Below are 21,003 nucleotides of genomic sequence, written 5' to 3' on the forward strand. Positions count from 1 at the left end.
CTCACGATTGGTCGAAAAACTAAACAGAACTACCAACCCACAAAGAGAAAAAGCGCGCTTTTCAAACAACGAACATATATATTAATATTAAATTAGATAATTACAGCACAACTCAATTTATAAATAATACTTATGGATTAATTACATAGCATCAAAATGGAAGCGGTGAGACTCTGAAAGACGTTCTTTCTTGTCTTCTTGTCTCTCCTTCCAGTACAACACTCCGATGATCACAGTAATAATGCCACAGATGCCTGTTAAAGCCGCTACCGACATTAAAATTAATTTGCTGGGCGTGACGAAAAGCTGGGCTTTCCATCTAGATGGCTCGTTTGCGGGCCAAGGTATCACAACCATCTGAGAATTTGGAATAATCTGGTTCCAGGACCTTGAATGATTTGAGAGGCCCACCGTCAAAGAGTCGACAAAATTTGGGGTTCGTCCTAATCCAAAAATTGTGTAGGGTAAGTTTAGACTAAAGTGGGCTGACTGAGGCAGTTGTGCAGAAGCTCCATGTCTAACATATCCCTCTTGTGTTGTAGTTTTATAAGAAATCAACGGTCCCGGAAGATTTGTGCCGTAAGTACGTCGTTTTTTCCCCACTCGCCCCATCATCATTGGATTGTTTTTATTTGACAGTCCAGTAAGCACCATGACTTTTATGAAATTGGCGTCATAATCTAGACTATTTTTGAAAGCCGCTACTTTGTACTCTTTATGTTCGTATGTGACCAAAATGACATCTAGAACACCATCTTGATAGAAATCAAAAAAGGCCGCCATCGCAGTACCATTTTTAAATGAATTTAATATGTTCCACCTTATGACGTAAGAGCGTTTAAATTTACCGCAGCTTGTCTGACAAGGTACATTCTCCAACAATAGGGATTGTGGATGTTCTGGGTCATTTGGTGAAAGAGTTGCCAAGACATCAGGGTAACCATCCATGTTGAAATCTCCACTGTGTAAAGTTATAGTATCCATATATTTACTGCCTGGTTTTAAAGCAAACCCCCAAGTTGCGCCGTTATCATCTTTAAAGTTGATTTGTAAGTTGTGCCATTCACCGTTACTGTATACTAATAAAGCACTGTTTTGACAAGAGTCATCGTAACAAACGGGTGTCACTAGATCCATCTGACCCTTCAACTCAACATCCATGAAAAGTGACTGTCCTATTTTTACAGCCTTCTTTGGATGTTGGATGCTCGTGTTAAAGACAAATTTGCCTTTATGTTCGTTTCCAAGCCAGATTTCAAACTCTTCCTTTGTTGTTATAAATAAATCTGCCATATAATCTTCATTCAAATCTAAAAATATAAATCACAACAGTGATTGGGGGAATCTGAATTAATACTACATTACCTATGAAAGCATTAGAATGAGGTATACTCAGTTCAGTCCTGCGCTTATTGTCTTCTAATGGAATCTTCTCAGGTAAATTCCTAGTATTATTAAATACCCAAAACACTCTAGTGTTGTCTGTATCTTGTCCAAACAGATCTACAATCATGTCCTGATTATAGTCAAGTGCTAGAGGTTGTCCTATCATGGGAATTTGTGCCCTATCGGTGCTGCAGTTTAAGTGATTAGCACCACCCCATATTATATGTGCATAAGTGTGTGGGTGAAGTGTCCTCTCACTTCCCTTGTAAACAGTTGTGACCATGATATCCATAAAAGCATCCCCATCAAAATCACCAGGCACCACACTGGTAATCAACTTGTTTTTAAAAGTACATGATAAACGATTCGGTTTTGCGACTCTCAGTAGCGGTTCTTCTTCGTGCGCCAACAAAATTTCAACAGTTTTGCCTTCGTCTCTTAAGACAAACACGTCGGTCAATTCGTCTGAATTAAAGTCGCCGAATGCGGCTGGCATTCCATCCGTTAACTTCCCAAAAACTAAATTTGTTATGTCGCTGCTTTGGCTTAATCTTGTCCAGGACAGTAAAGTAATAAACCCGATGATTAAGTGGTCGCCTGCCATTTCAACGTAACTTCGTCGAATATGAAACAATACACATTTCACAACCAATTAATAGCTTGAATAACATTTACTTCGCAGTTCGCATTTTTTTATAACTGACATATACATTGTACAATGACGTTTGTTTGACAGTTTGACATATAATTACAGAAATTTCTGTTACCGACTTAGGCGATGGGACCTAGGTGTCAGCACTAGTGGTAGAGTGATGCAGGAGGTTCAAGAATCTATGGTAAATATTCTTTGATTGAAATAAATAATAATTAATTTCAGTTAGTTATCATACTGAGAACTTTGATTTTAAGCACAAGTGATGAAAACGGACTGAATTTGTAAGTAATTATCAAGTGTGATAAACAAGACTTCATTGAATTTTAAACAATTTTGAAAAATTGCTATAGCTGGTTGCCAAATTGTTTAATAAACTGAGATTTATGAATATTTTGTAGACTTTTTTTATCTGTATTTTACTGCCCCTTCAGAACACTTTGTTTTTTTAAGGATTACATTTAAAGGTAGTTTTTAAAAAGCAAATATTTAAATAAAAATCAAGAAAAAATGGCTATAGACGCCTGGAAAAATAATAAGGATATAACACTGGAAATTTCTGAACATCATAAAATGATTGTGTAGAAAATCACACAGCTCAGTTAAATAAAAAAAATTAAGCAAAAGTAAAAAGAGCTATAAAACTATAACACTTGCGTGTTAAGACTATCAAACAAACAGTTGAACAAATTTTTTATTGTTCCAACGGATAGAAATTTTACTGTGAGAAATGCAAAGAAAGCGCTAACGTGAGGCCGAACTAGATGTATAATAAGTTGCATATTCTTCAACTACTGCAATTAAATGTATAATACATATTATAAGTATAATTAATCAACTTAAGCTTAAGTACATAACATTTTTGGTTTACAATACAAAAATTTCCAATAATAATGCGGAATTTGGAAAAGTGCCCAGAATGCTTGCAGCGTTTCCAATGTATAATTAGTTGCATATGGAGATATTTTTTATTTTTATTTATGTATTTTGCTATCCCACCTCCACCCGGCGGCACGGCAATTTTGCCGGAGTACATACACTATTGCGGATATTACTATCAAGTAATAGTGCAGTGCTTATCAACATAATTACCGGCGTCTCGCCTCCGCATTTTGACTTTGTTGTGTATTATGTTCTGTGTCAATGTTAAGGAACTTCCTCACGATGTGACATGAGTATAATAATATACCTTTTTGAATTTCAACTACCAATGTGTTATCTAAATCCAGAATTTTTAAATTTTTAAAAAGAGATTGCGGTACTATTCCCGTTGCTGAAATTACAAGTGGTAAAATCGAAATTTTTTCTAAACACCAAAGATTTCTCATAGCAACGGAGAGCTCTAAATATTTATTAATTTTTGTGTTATATGTCTGTGTTATATTGTGTGAATTTGGAACAGCTATATCTAAAAGATATGCTTGCTTTTGTTGTTTATTTAAAATTATAATGTCTGGTCTGTTATGCTTAATATGAATGTCAGTTAAAATAGTTCTATATTATGGTTTTGTTGGTAAAAAAAAAAACAAAGAAATAATTATTCAAACATTTTATTCCATTATTTCTAGAATTTTATTTCAAGTTTTCAATTTTGAAATTGTTTTTCGCTTATCAAGATCCATGTAATAGATTTTCTTTTCTCTGGGATTGAGCTCACGAACTTTGGTGCGTTGAAAAACCTGAACACTTTGCCTGAGAATTTTGATGAATGGGGACAACTTGTTTGTAGTTTCCATAGTCATTAAATCTTCGATTTATCTGGAGAAACTGTTATTTTGTGACACTGTGAATTTGGAACGAACAACTGATGGGGACGGCACGCCACATCTATGAAATCTAGTTTTTTGAGAACTTGTAAAATAATTTTCTGAAAAGTTGTCTTGACAGATGAGTGCATTTTGTAATTTTGAAGGAAGTATTCCAGAAGTATCTAAAACCTCTATCCACTTTTTTTTGTTCAGCCGATTTTGGAAAATGAAAAAATTGTTTGTTTTGGACACCAATCTTATACATTGATCCATAAGAATTAAATTTTACAACGCATTTGTATTTAATTTTTCTCATTTCCAAATATGTAGATGATCAATTCTGAAAATAACATTTTTTGTAATTGCTTTTTTTTTCGAAAGTATCACTTACGGAATACGAACTTTTTGGCCAAAAACTATTCAAACAAATTAGTCAGGCTTCGTCATCGCAGTTAGAAGAAGCTCGGGACAGGGCAAAATCCTTAAATTTGAACTGTTGTGCTGAACAGACCCACATAGTACAAACTTCAAAGCAGGGGAAAATCGCATATAATCTTAATTCATTAATAAATACAGTTTTACATCAATTTTACAGACAGGGTGTTTTACCCTGTTTCTATCGATTTTCTTTTAAAATCGTTATCTACATGAGTTTGTATAGCATGCCTTCTACCTTAAAAAACAGGGCAGAATTCTTAATATTTTAACTGTTATGCTGAACAGCCCCATATAGTACAAATTTAAAATAATAAATTTAAAAACAGGTCGACATGCCTTGAAATGCAGCATAGTTTCATTAATCTAGGACTTTTTTAATATGCTTTAAAAACAAGGGAAAGTCTTTTAAAAATGATGCTTTTTAAATATAGTTACTTTTAAAAACACGGTGGAATTCTGAAATATTTCTGAAGGAGCCTCTCCTACTAGTAGTATGGACACACCGATAAAACAAACCATAAAACATAAAACCAGAAGAACATCACTTTTAATTAGTTTATGACCATGCCATTCTTATTTTCTTCGCAGTTTTAGAAGGAAAGTTTTCGGGAAAATAATTTTGTAATGATATCTGTAATGTTACCGCTCCTGGTACGCCCCAGGAATATTTTGTTAATTCACCTATTCGAGAATTGTCTGTTATTTCACATTATTATAAGTGGACAAAACACATTTTTCGTAAACGTGATCGAAGTAATATAAATAAATGTATCATAGGAAATCGCTTAAAGACACATTGACATTAATTCATAAAAATAGAATTATTGCTGACACTAAACATGTTTATTATTATTTATATTTATAAACCTCGCACCAGACACATGTTAATGATTTTTTATGACTTTTATTTGATTTAAATTTAGACCTTCAAATGCAACCGATTACCAAAAGCTAACCACCTTTTTTGCTTTATTTTCAAGATTTCCCATTATTTCAGTTAAGATTATTTGGGAAGACAAGATCTTTCTACCATTTGTCACTGATGGCAATCATTTTAAGATGTGACAAATAATCCGCACGTTATTTCCTCTCTAACATTTGATTTCCAGAATAGATAACGGGTGTGAGCTAATGAAATTAATAATTAGCTTGTCTGTTAACATCTATTATTCTTATCGCGGCGAATTCTCAAGAAGTTGCTGGGTATAATTTCCGTTTCCTTTTTTGCGCTGGCTTTAACAAAATGACGAACAATAGTTGTATGTTGTAATGATTGATAAGTGTACGGATAAAATAATAACCTCCCTTCTCTTATAACAATGTGACTTAAAAGCCTAATTCAACGGTGAAATATCTATTTATGAAAAATAATAGGGCGGCGACTTATCGGTACCGAAATGAAAAGGTTCTTGTATTACATTGTGTGGGTGGTATCGCACTTCTGATCACAAAAGGCAACACATAGATCGTATTTGTTTAGGGGTTATTACGGTGAGCAACACACATTTATGGGTCGATGCGTTTATACGTGTCAAAAATTGATTGTTGTAAGTTGAAAAAGAATCAATATTTCAACTGCATCCTTCGAGAAAAAGCTGCTGATAACGTTTGAACGCAACACGAGAAATCTCGAGATATCTTATCGCCATAATGTATTATGGCCAACATTCTCCATCAATCATCGAACGATTCCTAGCTTTGCTCCTATATGTGTACCGAAATGGAAAAAGTCACCGGCTTGGAAATGGTGTGTTAACCTCTGACCTCGGTCGGGACACCGTTATAAATCTTGAAACAGATCGGTCACCTTATCAGTTTGCTCAGTTTTATGACTTTCATGCTTATCAGCCATGGATTTTGTTAAGTAGTTAATTGCATGAGAATATTTCAGTATTATTTTTTATACAGTGAAACGGTTCGGTCGTGCTGTATACCTACACTGGAATTTATTTACCCTTAAATCCATACCTGAGTCGTTGTTATCGCGATAAATAACAATGAATATTACATTAGGACGGCGTTAAACCCCTCGCGAAAGAATCGAAAATGGCCTCGTTTTTTCATTTAAGTTTGAAATTTTATTCTTACTAAACACACTTTGTTCTTACATCGATGTGGGTGGAAAGTGTCCATGTCGCATTTTTATCCCCACTATTACTATTATTGCTGCACACAATGAGTCCAATTGAATCGCATATAATTTATCTGACAATGAGTAATACGTGAAAGGAATAAAAAATGTACGCAATAATTAATTAAATAGATAACAATATAAAAGAAATTTTAGTGCACTTTCGAAACTCAGGTTATTACTGATTGTGACCTATATTACTTTTGTCGTTAGAAATAACACAAAGCGATCTAAGATAATATTAATTTACGAGTAATTTTTTTATATCTACGAGTATTTCAAGGGATTCAAGGGAAGAGCAAGAAAAAAGTTTTTTTTTTGTTTTCTAGCATAAATCAACCTTTTGAAATTTCGAATTTTAACCATTTCTCTAAATTTTGTTGGTGAAGATATTTCTTTTTCATTGTGTTATAAAATGAAACGTTTATACGGTAAAACTAATTTTATTTACTTAAAAATCTTATCTTCTAGGTGCTTATCATAATGCTGTCATTGAAGGGAGAAGATGTAGTATTTTTATGTATTACAACAAAGAGCTAATGTATTTAGAAAAAAATGAATTTCTTCTTTGAACGGACAACTGTGGCCGGTTATACGAGGCGTTATTATTATCTACCAAGAATACTAAAAACTACCGCAGATTATCATGACTGCATGACTGAAGAATTCTTGGAAGAATTGCTCAGACCAAAATTATCACAAATGACTATCAGAAAATGTTGCCACTAATTAGATTTATTCAAGACAAAAATGATACTGGAAGAAATAAAGAAGACAAATAACAATTTGTTAATTGACTGTTTCGGCACCTAATTTCGATAATGAATGGGCTAAAACAGCAGAAGAGATCGATTGTGGTTGGTTGAGTTATGACCTGTGAAATAGAGATTCTGCTGTAGGGTAGTTACTCCTATAAAATCATTCTCATCTGATCTCAGAGCAGATATAATTCTTAATTTATTAATAGAGAGGGTTTACCTAATTCAGAACCAAATGCTCATTAGTCATTAGGGCATTACATATTTTTCCAGATGATTTTTAAATAACAAACGCTGCAAAAAATATGAAGCTACATACATCAAGATCATTAAATTTGTGATTGCACTAAAAGTCCTATTCACCCCTTCGTAAAACTTTTGCTTTTTGTATAACAACATGTTGCAAGTATTGTATCACCTCTTTTGAAATGTTAAGGAAACGTTTTATTTAGTCTTAATTTCGAGGCCTAATAGTAGGTAAGTAAGTTATTTAAATTAAGTAATTTGAATTTACTTCGTCTAAATATACAGTGATCAACAAGAAAAAAAATGAAGAGTACTATCTCATCTTTTGTTTTACTGAAACGTCTGTCTTAGCTTAATCGTACACATATGTACACAGTCGTTTTATTGGTTGCCTACCTCTTGAAAAATCTATTATTAATTAATTAATTATTAATGCTTTATCTTCAATTCAAATAATTGTTGCTTACAATTACAAGAAGTGTCCGTAAACTTTGCCGAAATCGATTTTTTTTTCAAGGTTAACATCGACACCGTTGCTTTAAAACTGACGTTTGTTAGACATTTCACCGAAAAATCTGCTTAGCAGTGGTGTTGCGTTTGACAATAAAGCTTTTTGAAATGCCTAATCGATTAAATTTCTATTACACACAATTTGAAACAATTGCTCTTCTTTTGAGCCGTGTCATGTCTGCCATAGAAGATCAAAGCTTAATGCTTCACTTGATTCGTAACAAGAAGATAACTTAGTTCATAAATTATTCCGTTTGAGGGCATCAGCATTTATTAGATTACAATTTACGATTAATTTTAATTCTAAACTACAAACTACAATCACTCTTCTGTAATAGCTAAAGAAATATCACAGTTTATCGAGAGGCTTTTTAATGCCCCTGGCATAAAAATCTGGAGTATTTAGTAGATAAGTACTGAAGAATGTTAGGCGAACTGATGAACTTGGTTACTATTTGTATAACGTCTTGCACCTAATTCATTTTGTAATTGCCGGACGGTCTGGTGAATGTGCTGGATGCAGCGACGCAGACCACCCTAATTGCAACATTTTTTTTGTTATCTCTCCCGTATGAGATCTTTCATTCTTATACAAACAAAACTACGTTTTTCAAATTTGCGAGTGTAAAGGACTCTTTCTAAAACTCTTACTTTTATCGATAAATGTTGAACGTAGACTTTAACTAGTTCGTGGCATTTTAGCAGCTCAGAATAATCCTCTTTTGATCTTACCACGTACAATAAAATGCACCTAATTCTAAAATTCGGTTCAGATTCAGACTGACTGTCGTCACAAAATGATACTCTTTTATTCCAAGAAAACAGACTAGTTGTTGTAGCCATTTTCGTTTTGTTCCCTGAAAGAATGCGGGATCCCGACACCTATTTGTTAATTTTTCTTACCTTTTGTAAGTAGTGACTGGTACTTTATTAGGATGTATCGACTTTGTCCGATGTTATACTGGATTGTATGGCTTTTATTCCACGATGGTCTTCAAAATATCATCAACAATGTCACACCGTCGCGTCGACTAGAGTTTACACCCTTACTTCGGGAGGAAATTTTTTGAACCACCACGGCATTAATTCAAGGTTGGTAGAACTGACTAATTTGTATAGTCGGTTGCCTCGTTGAAAATTGGGGGGCGGGGGGGAAAAGTAACTCGTGACGTAAAATCAACCCAGAAATTTTCAGCGTTCGAATAGAACCCAAGGTTTATAAGCTCCGTGGGGTTTATTGGGTTTTGTTCTAGTGAGGGAACACCTAATGTGTGATCGACGGACTCTGTAGTAAAAGTTTACTGCATTATGACGTCACGAGTAACTTTTGCGGGGGAAAAAAATTCAAACTATTGTTTTCAATGGCAAAGAGGTAACCTATATGCCATTCACGATGTTTTGGCATAAGGGGAGGCCATGGAAAAAGTGCATTTAAGTTGGCAGTAAAGCTGTCTGTTGAATTAGGTTATGTTTTTCTAAGTTTGAGGTTATAAACTGCGTCATTGTCTAGTGCATTGTTGTCAGTTTTACTAGTTTGCAATAGAACAATACTCACACATTTTTAATCCAATTTAACAAAACAGGAAACTGACTTGAACAGACTACAGAATAGTAGGGACCGGGACCGAAAGATGAAGTGGCTCCTGTTAGTTTATGCACCACTTAGATAACCCACCTATACAGTGTCTTAACCAACCAGTTAGTAACTTCTCAATGAATTTTTCATTTTAAGCAAAACATCCCTAGAACTAGATTGTATAAAATCTTGTACCTACTTATTAAGCCTTACTTTATTCCAATCTTTCTGCAAAATATTTACACACCCATCGTCTATGACAAAAAAGAACAAAACTATTCAACTTCCATAATTTCATTAGAAAATTCTGAATCATCATTACCTGGATCAAAATCCCAATCAAATTCCGAGTCAGATTCTCCTAATGAAATTATTAAAGGAAGAACGTTTTCAAATGAAAGCTTTCACATTAATTTTGTCCAATCTTCCGAAATAAGTTCTTTACAATATCTACAAAAATGTTGGCAAATTTCAGGAGTACATTTCACAATAGACTCAAGCCATAAATTCACAACTCTATGGCGAAGTTACAAAACCCCTGTGCCATTTCAATTGGTTGTTTCTTCCTTCATATTTATCTTGTACTCACCTACGATTTAATTTATACACAAAAAAAAACTTGACTTCATTGTAACTTACTGAAAATATGTTCTGCAGTCTAATATAAACACCATCAATACGTTTTAAAGTCGCTTAATTATGATTACGGTAAATTCGGCAACATGTTACTTTCATTTTGATAGGTCCACATGTCAGGCACTTTAGTGACAGTAGAGATGACAGAAATCAAACATGTATCCAACGTTAAAAAATGAAATCATAGCCTCCCCTTATGCCAAAACATCGTGAATGGTATATACTATACAAATTAGTCAGTTCTACCAATCTTGCATTAATTAATATACTACGCCATCTAGACCATACACTACACATTTTTTAAATCGTCCTCAAAGCATTTTGCCTTGTTTACACTTTCAAAACATAACATTTACAAAAATGCTCCTTTAAAGTTGATAACCCCAAAAGAAAGCAAGAAAAGACCAACCCACCGTTGATTCAGAAATTATTTATGACTCAACACAATAACTTTGGACGTGAACGCCTTCCAAACCAGTTTTCATATTTTTTATTTTTATTAACCTTTCTATTTTAAAAAGTTATCTACTTGTCATTCACATAACGTCAAATCTTCCACGTACCTGACCTGTATTATTTATGAGTATGTCACATGAGAAACACAGATCTAAGAAAACTGCTTAATTTATACATCTGCAATAATAGTTATTTGTGTATTAAGACCGCAAAGTGATACATTGTTGATTGGGGCCCGGTTATATAAAGCGATGTCAAGTCGTTGTTAAAGTTAACATAATGTCAAGCGATCTGATTGGAGGATATTTTACATTTTATTTGAATCAACCAATCAAATGGGCGGAACTAAGCTTTATACAACCGGGCCTGAGAGATTTTCTCGAAATCGACAATGTACACTTGCGCTCGCAATACACACAACATTTTTTCTACAATCGTAACTATGACTACTAGGTACATATTATTTTATTTGGAACAAATCAATGTAATACTTTATTAAAATCAGAAACTAATTATTCACAATATTGACATTAAAAGTACATATGTACAATAATTACAGTTTTTGAAAAGTAATTCATGCTATGGAAGTGTGTATTCTGGTTCTTTTGCTGCACTTACAATTTCGGGAGGTGTACACGAAAACGCTTCCTCAACAGTTTCCCTTCCTTCTACAGGCTTTTGAGCAATGTTTTTTGTAAAAACACAAAGAATACAGACACAACAATTCTTTCTGTTTATTCGTTGTCACTAGTTAGAATAATCACTGGACATCTGATTTTAACAAAAAATTCGGAGAGTGAGCATTTCGTACATTTTGTCGCGCTTGTGCGACAAAGTGACAGTCCTCGGAAAACGTCAACTTTTTCGTTGTCAAATGCAAGCGCAAATGCCTACTTTTTATATCGATTGTAGAAAAAAACTTCTTTTAAAGACGATTCTTCATGTTTTTTAAAAACGTAACTATTTTATTGTTCTGACCATTTGTAATCTGCAAGAATTGTGTCTTACAAGAAAGAATAACCCTTATTAATATATTTTATTCGGAATCATATTGTAATATGCACATTCCTAACCTTATACGAGGGCCGAAAGCTGACCATTCCTTTTTATCTTTACTTCCATCTCTTGGTCAGTAATAGGCCACTTTCCGCCCTATTATAAGGTTTTTCCAGTGGCGTACTTACTAAAAGTCGAAAAACAGTAGAAATGAAACTGTATCAAATTGATTGTTTATTTGCTAAAAATGTAATGATTCCGAATAAAATAGTATACAAACTTCGGTGGGAATGTGTTTCATTCCTGTCTCGAGCATTAGTTCACCTCGGCTACGCCTTGGTAAACTATCTTAGCTCTCGACAGGAATGAAACACTTCCCACCTCGGTATGTAATCTACTATTACAGTCTTCTGCTAAATTGCTTTCTGACTCCAATTATGGAGAGCACGTACCTATAGGTAATGAGGTATTTATTTTGATCTAAGGTGATATGTATTTTATTTCTAATTAATGTACTTACACTTCTGTGCAATAAAATTAAGCACAACCCTTATGATGACTAATATTCACAATATTTTAGTTGTATAATATGTATGTACGGTTGGTGGACAAATAAAACTGGGACACTTAAAATTTAATCTGTGTAAATCAGACCATTGAATTGTCAATATATTTGTCAGTGTCTATATAATATGTCATACCAAAGTTAACGTATTTGTGATAAAGCCGTAATTAAACGATGCAAATTTGTAAATTTTGACTTATGTGATTGTCATTTTTGTCCCAGTTTTATTTGTCCATCGACTGTACATTTAACATTTGAAAACATTTTTGAATTATTATCTAAATGAAACGGCATTTTGACATTCCTAAAAAAATTACTGACTTACATAACAAAGTTTTTATTAGGAATTTCGTTGTCTCGTTTAAACTTACAATATTTGCTGTGCTTAATTTTATTGCACAGAAGTGTGTACATTGTAGTATTGTTCCCTGCAACGCCTGTTCCGGAAAGTCCTCTCCGAGATTGCAAGATGACTCGCTCCACGTTTGAGCCATTTTTAACTTCATTAGCCTCCTGAAGCGGCATAATCCAGTGGAAACAATTGGTACGTCGTTAGAAAATATTTTTCCGCGTCCAGCACGTTGGTCGACGTGATGGTGGCCTCCTAATTGGCACGGAGGTAGTTAATGACGCGTCGTAATTCACGCCGTCTCCGTGACAGAGCATCCTCGTCTCTCCCTCTAATATTTTGTCTGAGTTGTGTTATGGTTGGAAGAGCGCCAGGACGCCTCGCTTAGTGGCGTCGCATTTACCAACCCGTCTCTCTGTCAGCGGCGGTCTAAGTATGGACGCCAACGACAATAATCCCAAGACTACAGCATCACCCTGGGTGATTCGTTACAATGCCTTGTTCTCGCATTCCTCTGACGCATTCTTTATTCGTACGGTTGTACCTATCTTTGTTTTTAACATTAATAATAATCGTGTTGCGGCTCTATTCCATTATTTAGGAGCAGGTGAAAATTGCACGGCTGTTAAATGAAAATTGCTCGTGGCTGTGTGCTGGACGGAGACCGCTAAGATTTATGTTATCTCGTCGAAAAATTTATAACAAATCAGTTATTATCAGTGGAACGCATGCCATAAACAAAACTGCTCGTTATAATTTATGGGCGGTCTTTATATTACAAATTGCTACCGTACCGAGTAACCTCTAATATTACTTTTCGCGTAATTAATGAGGAAAACTGGTTAATCATATTTGTTACCAAATACGGAACTTGCAAGATTGATTCCAATGCCTCTGGCCGGCTCGTTTCGCCTTTTCTGAATTTGTAGAAAAAATTACAAATGAAAACGACAAGAATTAAATGAGTAAAACAATTTTCGCAATTGTTCTAACCGACGATGGCAACTCGTGTATGTATACTACTCCTCATCAAATAAGGTTATATGACCCCCAATCCCCCACCGAAGAATTCTTTGATCTTCAATAGAGAGGAATAGGGTCTATGGGCGCTACATAATCTTCTTCGACGAAGAATAGTAGAACATAGAGTTACAGATGACATGTGCGTTAATGCTTCCTGTGGTAAAACATTAAATAATTTGTATTTTTACAAAACTGGATACCAGCTGGAGAGCTAGAGGCGATTATAGTCGTGACAGCAAAGCTCACGATCTGTCAAATTTCCATCTAGATTATTGTGTACAAAATTTATAAATTATGATAATTTCTTACAACAGCGAATAATTATAATAATTATTAACATAATAATATGTATCTACCATATTGTGTGACTGAAAAATAAGACATCAAAGTAACAAAAATCAAAATAGTTTGTCAGTGATCAGTGATAAATGATAAGACAGTGATAATAACGTGGTATGTATTACTGGTTGCATCGATTACGTTTTCTATTAATTTAATTTTGTTTAGAACTTTTTACCTCAATGTCTTTACAAAGAATATCTGGACAGTAACACCAGTTGCATCTGTACCAACAACCACATCATAGAACAATTACATATTTGTATTATATACAGGGTGAGTCAAGTTTTACCGCTAAATTGAAAATACCCATTTTGAATCCATTTAAAATTGTCAAAAAGTTCTGGAATGACTGTGTATCGCTGTTGAACATTCTAATTTTTTTTTCGACACTGTCAGAACTTGAGAATTTTCTCTTGTGTGAACGGATTTTGATAAATACATATCACAATTTGTCAAAACGAAACGTCATGCTAATTTTAAAGATTTGGAACCTTTAAGGGGCTTGTCGAACAAAAAAACGTTGTATTCAACTCGTTCGGGTGTAAACTGGCCCACTCATGCCAAAAAAAGGCCAATTTACACACGAACTCGTTAAATAAACTACTATTTAATGGCACATTTAATTGATATGTTATTTAAGATGTAGTGATTGTGCTGATTAAATTATTCCATCTATTAATGAACATCATTTTTAAATTAAAATTTAATTACTCGTTACTTGTCAGATAATTGTCGTCGATATCTAATTGAAGGACAGAGTATCCCTTGGCCTCAACGAATCCAATCCGTAAATTAATCAGACTCAACTTAAGTGAACTTAACATATTTTTAAAAACGTGCTTATTTGTTAATGTTTTGATTCAGCAAACGCCGATAAGTCTTTACCATTACCTACATACGAGTACATTTCCTGCGTAGTTTATTAAAATATATTTCTCTGCGAGCGATTATTTCTTTGATGTCGTTGAGTCCTTACGGCAAAAACTCAAATAACATTTTTCCCTCGCTGCTTTATCAGAACCTGTTTAAGCCAAAGAAAAGTGGTTAATTGGTGAGAGATAGTTATATCTGATTTTACGTCCAGGAAGTTAATCCCACACGTTTATTACAGCGCGTACAAATTCCTATTGGCAATAAAACACTGACATAATCATAATAACGAATAAAATCCGCGGATATTTTTATGTGTGATTGTTAAACTTTTGGTGAAGCAAAGACGCCAGACTGAGACGTCCATTATGCATAATTTGGTTTCACGGATCGTATTTTAATAATTAATTAGAAAACGTACATAGGTATTTTTATGTTAACCGAATTATAGTCAACAAGTTTCTTATGTACTAATTAAGATATAATACGTTAGATATATTGGTTATTCGTTCAAAATGAGTTTTACCACGTATGAACTGTTTCAAACAACACAACCATACTAGTTTAAACGTGATGTAATGCAGATTGCATTTATGAGTGTCGCGTACACGTCGTAATGGAGAAAACAGCATTATAATTTCTGGTGTTGTGATAATTCAATTGAAATCGAAAAAATCTCCTGATAAATTTCAGGGGCGACAAAACTCGTTTCGCAGCACACGATGGCAGTTAAGTTAACTACGGTGTCATGACAGTTTCATGATCCTATCTGTTATCCTTGTTGGTGCTTAGTCATCCGAGATGCAGTCCCGATTCTCCACTTTGTCTTTTTATTATTGTTATTAACGCAAAGCTTTCCATTTGGGCCGATTTTTGAGAGGAATTTGATTACACAAGTTAAAAGTAATTTAGTGCGATAATAGTCTGATGATGGAAGTAAACGAATTAAAATAATCGGAGGTCAGATTTACAGGGGTTAGAGGTGAGACATGGGAGAGAGCTGTAAACAAGATAAATTTCCGTAATAATTATAGAAATTAATTGATGTTTTGTGAAACTGTATCAAAGTCTGAACGAGATTTCTTCTCGCCAGCGAAGATTCCTGATTAGCTTTGTTTATCTCGTGCATGGCGTAAACAGTCGATAAAAATTGCAACAATTTCCTTCGACTTCCTGTGTTACAGTTAATTGCGATCCCATTGTGGACGGCCGAGGAGGGTGCCATAAAAGCAAAACGGCCGCGATTACACTCTTCTTTGAGTAAAACTAGCTTGGCTTATGAAACTAATTACATTTGCATAGCGATGAGGCTATAAATTGTAATAAAAAGGGCAAGTTTTTAGTGTTTTTAGAAGTTTCGTGTTGGTGAGGTGGCATGTCGGCGGCTATTAGCCGCCGCTGACCCGCGATATGCAAATGAATCGCGGATTATTCGATCGATTTTCTACCCCCACGACTGACCACTAGAAAATAGCCTGCACGATATAACATTACTTCACACAGTAATTTCCACAATATATGTTATTTGTGGTAGTTTCTTTTTATTTATAGGTGCAATTATAAATGCTGTACTTTCCTATCAAAGTGATACTATAATCAAATCACAAACAGGAGTTGTGTTTTTCCTTACAAAGTGTGTTATGTAGAATGGCAGTGATAACGTAAGCTTATTAGAAATCTAAATTTATTTCCAAGAGGGTTAGTTGCGCAAACTCTCTTTTCGGGGTTCATCCAACGGGATGAAAAGGGGATGAAGCCAATGGCGTTTCAGGACCAACTCGTCCTATTCGTCCTCATTGCGCAGCATCCTCTAGTGTCCTTCTTCTTGGATCTCCACAGTCTCTTGATTTCCTAATTCAAATTATAATAATATTCCTTGGAAAGAAGTCATTTTCTAAAGTACACATCGAGAGGTCTCCTAATGAACCATTAAACAAATATATAATTAAATTTAAAATGTTACATGTTTATTGCTTTTATTAAAACACGTTATAACTTATAACACCTAACACAGACAACATAAAAAGGGTACGATTTACGTCAGGTTACACATTAGTCATTAGGTGGCGTTGCAAAAACAGTCAATCGAAAACGTTAAATTACAATTTCTCCTGTGTGTCAGCGTTCTTGTTGTTTTTGACATAAATATTGTAATTTTGCAGTAAGTATTTTATCGGTTTAGTACTTGTATACTTAAAGTGCGGAATTTCCTACCTTTCAAACTAACTGTGATGATAGATAATTAGATATTTAGTAGATTAACATAAAAAATTATTTGAGCGAAAAATTGTGATACCAACACCCAAGTATACAGTAATTTGTTGAATTTCCGTTTACATTATAATCTCATTATAATTGAAATTACTTCGTTTTAAAACTCCATCAAATTTAGTTAAAAGTGTCAAGGTCGACTAAGTGATTGCAGGTTATGTTGTTCACATTTTAATAATCTTTTTAAATATGGAGTTTTTAATTCGCCTCAAATATTGAACGTATTTGATTTATAATATTTAAACAAATTTCTTTTCATAAACAAAATTGAAGTGTCATTGATTGAGCATACATGGCCCACTGCAATAAAACTGAGAAAGATTGAAGTAATGCCTCATAAGTCGATTAATTTATTGTATTTATTGCTGGTGTCAAGTTATTTCCTACCAAGGTGCGAGTATTTGTTAAAATATTTTTTATATTTTATACAAATGCAACGTGGGTTATTTAAAGTTGAATATTGAGAAGATTTAAGCTTTTAGACGCTATTAAATCACTTACAACATTCTATTTGTTTGCATGATTGTATGAAAGAAAACGAAATAAATATAAATCATTCACAAAACTCACAAAACATTTTTGACATTTAGAGTTTCCCAAAATGATATAATTAATGATAATCTTTTGGGTCGGTAATAGGATGTATGTACAGCCAATTAAAATATTAGGTGGTTAGTACTTATTAAATAGACTAAAAAATTTACATTTAAAATTTCAAATGACAGCAAATATCACGGAAGTTTTCTGTATAGCTAATGCGAAACAGACATTTTCCATAAATTATTTTACGATATTTTCAGTTAATTTACAGCCGTAACAAATCAATGTGGCAATAATTTCACTTTTAACAGATATATCCTTCTCACAAAGCACACAAAAATGATTTCTTGCGTTAATTTAATAACAGTAAGGAATATCTCCTTCAAAATTTTCTTTGATTTTTGTTATCTATTTCTAACTATTTTGTATTGGTACATTTAGGCCCGGTTTATTCACCTTCAAGTAACTTTATTTGAACGGTAATTACCAATAGCAGATTCTAAATCATAGCAACTACTGGCTAGATAAATTTACTTGAAGGTAAAAGGTAAAAACCGGGCCTAAAACTAACTTTTTCTACTTCGGTGTCACAATGAGCGTTTTGTGACACCGAAAGCAGTTTCACAAAGATCAATTTTATTGCATCGTTTCTAGTGATAATTGAATTTGGGGTTGGTATTAAAAGTAAATTTCAATGTTAAATGTGATGTCATTTGAACCTGAATCCATGTTTTGGATCAAAATAAACTATTAAGGGGGAGACCATTTAAAATTTAATTTTTAATGAAATGACATTGCTTCGTCAATACCAACCCAATTTCATTAAAATAAAAGTCACTAGATAATAATTTTATATTAAAAAAATTAAATTAATGAAGCCGAAGTAGAAAAAATAGCATGTTATACTCGTTGCACAAGACATGTTCTCACTGCGTTCGTCGTGTTCTAAACCTTGTCGTTCGACAATAGACTGTCTTGTGCAACTCGTATAACAATATAACTATTATACAGTGAGTTTTTTTTAAGACTGGTCATAGGGTTTTACATGCTAATTTTTCAACCCCCTGTTAACTTTTGTTCCGATAAAAATATTCAAACCATTTTTGGAACAAAGTTGGAAGATTTTTTAAACTATCGGATAGATTACATTTAATATCCCAAACTGTCGAAAAAATTGTGAAAAAAATATTTTTTAGGGCGCCGAAATAATAGTACGTCGAGCGGCCGCCAGAGTAGCGCCATTGTCGGCTCAACCAGCACCTGACGATCTCCACTTTTGGACGCGTTCGGCGCGCTAAAAAATATTTTTTTCACAACTTTTTCGACAGTTTGGGATATTGAATTGTAATCTATCAGATAGTTTAAAAAATGTTCCAACTTTGTTCCAAAAATGGTTTGAATATTTTCATCGGAACAAAAGTTAACAGGGGGTTGAAAAATTAGCATGTAAAACCCTATGGCCAGTCTTAAAAAAAACTCACTGTATGCATACATATTTTTCAAATCGTATTTTTCTGAAAAGATTTATAATTATAAAACTTAAGTAGAGTTAAGCCGGCTTGAGAAATGTCATTTGGTGGGGGAAAAACGCACAACAAATCACTTAAATTACTCAAAAAACAGCTAAATGGAAACTTTTACTCGTTCACCGGTCACTGCAAAAATCAGCTGATTTTTTAGTCTGTTGAACACCCCTATTTTACGAAAGATGGACTAGTCCGACTGTTTTCCGTCTTCGCGCACCCCCACCAAATGACATATCACAGGCCTGCTTAACTATACATAACATTTTTGGTTTACAATACAAAAAATTTTGAAAAAGCTTATTAATAAAACTGATTTCTCAAATTTTCGATATTTGTAGTATTATTATACAGGTGTATCTAAAATGCCCGTGTTAATTTTAACATGTAGCAGAGCTTGTTAAATAAAACGTTTTTTCTATTTGAATTTTTTACGAAAAAGCGTTACAAGTTTGGAATAAATTAGACATCAAAATGTTTACCCGCCTATGGGTAAGGGCGAAAAATTTCTGTTGTGATAGAAACGAAGTCTTATCAAAAAAGTTACATTGTTATAGGAAAAAAATTAGAATTGTCATGCTACAAAAAAATAGAGACTATAGTTAATCACAGAAGACGACTCGTTTGGTAAAAATTGGGGGCAAAAAATCTTGGAAAACTTTCCAAATTTTGCAAAATGTTATAGAGAAAAGTTTCACAATTTGGCAAGCTCTTTTACTGGTTAAAATTAAGACACGTATATCAGTATTTGTGCTTAATTAATATTTTTGTTAATGTTTTACACAGAGGTTATGAAATAGATTTTTATTTATTTATAGTGATTAGTGATATACAGGGTGTCTCAAAATTCGCGAATTCCGAATTCAGAGTGTTGTACGGGATCACTTCAGTGGTCCAAATATGGAAATAAAAAAAAATCGGAACTCCCCCACAAAGATATATTGGTCTGAAGGTGCACCCTTTGAACTGCGTTTTCTTCAAATACAGGCTGAAAAGTTCAGTGTTTATTGTTATTTATGGTATAGATGATTGTGGAAAATAATATCGTAAAACAATTTTTTGAAGAATAGCTTTACTTTGGAGTAAAAAGATCTTAAATTTTTGTAGTTTTCCTTAAAAATGGAACGGCAACGTAGCTAGAATAGTATTTTGTCACTGTGGATATGAAGGCTGCTATGTATTGAACAAAATTAAAGTGCTTATATCTTCTTCAGGAAGAGCGATTTTTTTTTCTAAGTATTTTTCGAGCTCCACTGGGTCCTTCCCTACCACGTTCTGAATTCGGAATTAGCGAATTTGAGACACCCTGTATCTACGAGTATATGTATATTGATCTACGATCAATGGCTTCTGTTGGTAAATTTATGTCAATCGATAATTTAGAATTGTTGTTGTTTTTAGGCAGTGAAAGATGTGGTACCAAATCATTCCTGGTTTCATGATAATAGCAGTTTGTCTAGCGGTACCTCATTACATCGCATATCCTATGAACTGGTTAGTTACCGGCCACATGTACCGAAGATCTATAATGGACAAATATGAAGCATTGCAATATCTTCGTGATCTCAGACTGGAAGATCCTTACAAAATCAAAGGTTTGGAAAATATACCCGACGAAGACGAGGACGATGAAAATTGTGATGAAGAAGAAAACGGAAACGGCAATAACAAAAAATAATATTATTATCAACAGTTTCCTCTATTAGAATATTTTTATGAAGTGTGATTATCGTGTAGTTCTGAAAGATTAATAATAATTGAGCCGTAGAGAATGAGCTCTTGAAATAATCTTTAGGTGAGTAGACAAGTGTCAGAGGATTTTCCCTTTGCTCTTCTAGTTGTTTATAAATAGCCGGTCTCATAATATAACATATTGCTCCCGGTTGAAACATCAATTACATGTCTATTTATAAGTAGCGCAAGTGATTCACAGGTCTTTATGATGTCCTCAACAGCAAACAAAACAATGTGACGATTGGGTACGTTT

General features: G+C 33.7%; 2 protein-coding genes across 3 annotated transcripts; one reads left to right on the plus strand and one right to left on the minus strand.

The window, feature by feature from the left end:
• Positions 1 to 58: 58 nt before the first annotated feature.
• On the minus strand, positions 59 to 2,133 carry LOC138126347 (T-cell immunomodulatory protein). The gene is made up of 2 exons (XM_069042112.1): positions 1,366 to 2,133; positions 59 to 1,310 (listed from the first exon to the last, which is right to left on the minus strand). The coding sequence occupies exons 1-2, from the start codon at positions 1,988 to 1,990 to the stop codon at positions 142 to 144; spliced, it is 1,794 nt and encodes a 597-aa protein (XP_068898213.1). The 5' UTR covers positions 1,991 to 2,133; the 3' UTR covers positions 59 to 141.
• Positions 2,134 to 2,213: 80 nt separating this feature from the next.
• Positions 2,214 to 20,791, plus strand: ND-MWFE (NADH dehydrogenase (ubiquinone) MWFE subunit). 2 transcript variants are annotated; one of them, XM_069042120.1, is made up of 2 exons: positions 2,214 to 2,322; positions 20,418 to 20,791. In XM_069042120.1, exon 2 carries the CDS (start codon positions 20,428 to 20,430, stop codon positions 20,692 to 20,694), a length of 267 nt encoding a protein of 88 aa, XP_068898221.1. In that variant the 5' UTR covers positions 2,214 to 2,322; positions 20,418 to 20,427; the 3' UTR covers positions 20,695 to 20,791. The 2 variants fall into 2 exon arrangements, with proteins under 2 accessions (XP_068898221.1, XP_068898220.1); XM_069042119.1 differs by lacking the exon at positions 2,214 to 2,322 and adding an exon at positions 16,734 to 16,843.
• Positions 20,792 to 21,003: the final 212 nt, after the last annotated feature.

The sequence above is a fragment of the Tenebrio molitor genome, chromosome 3, assembly GCF_963966145.1.
Source record: "Tenebrio molitor chromosome 3, icTenMoli1.1, whole genome shotgun sequence".
NCBI classification, from domain to species: domain Eukaryota; kingdom Metazoa; phylum Arthropoda; class Insecta; order Coleoptera; family Tenebrionidae; genus Tenebrio; species Tenebrio molitor.

Excerpts from the sequence above, each read along its gene's own strand:
- LOC138126347 (XM_069042112.1), bottom strand. The coding sequence starts at position 1,990 with ATGGCAGGCGACCACTTAATCATCGGGTTTATTACTTTACTGTCCTGG. Across the intron at positions 1,311-1,365 it reads TCATTCTAATGCTTTCATAG|ATTTGAATGAAGATTATATG; the intron begins GTAATGTAGTAT and ends TTATATTTTTAG.
- ND-MWFE (XM_069042120.1), top strand. The coding sequence starts at position 20,428 with ATGTGGTACCAAATCATTCCTGGTTTCATGATAATAGCAGTTTGTCTA.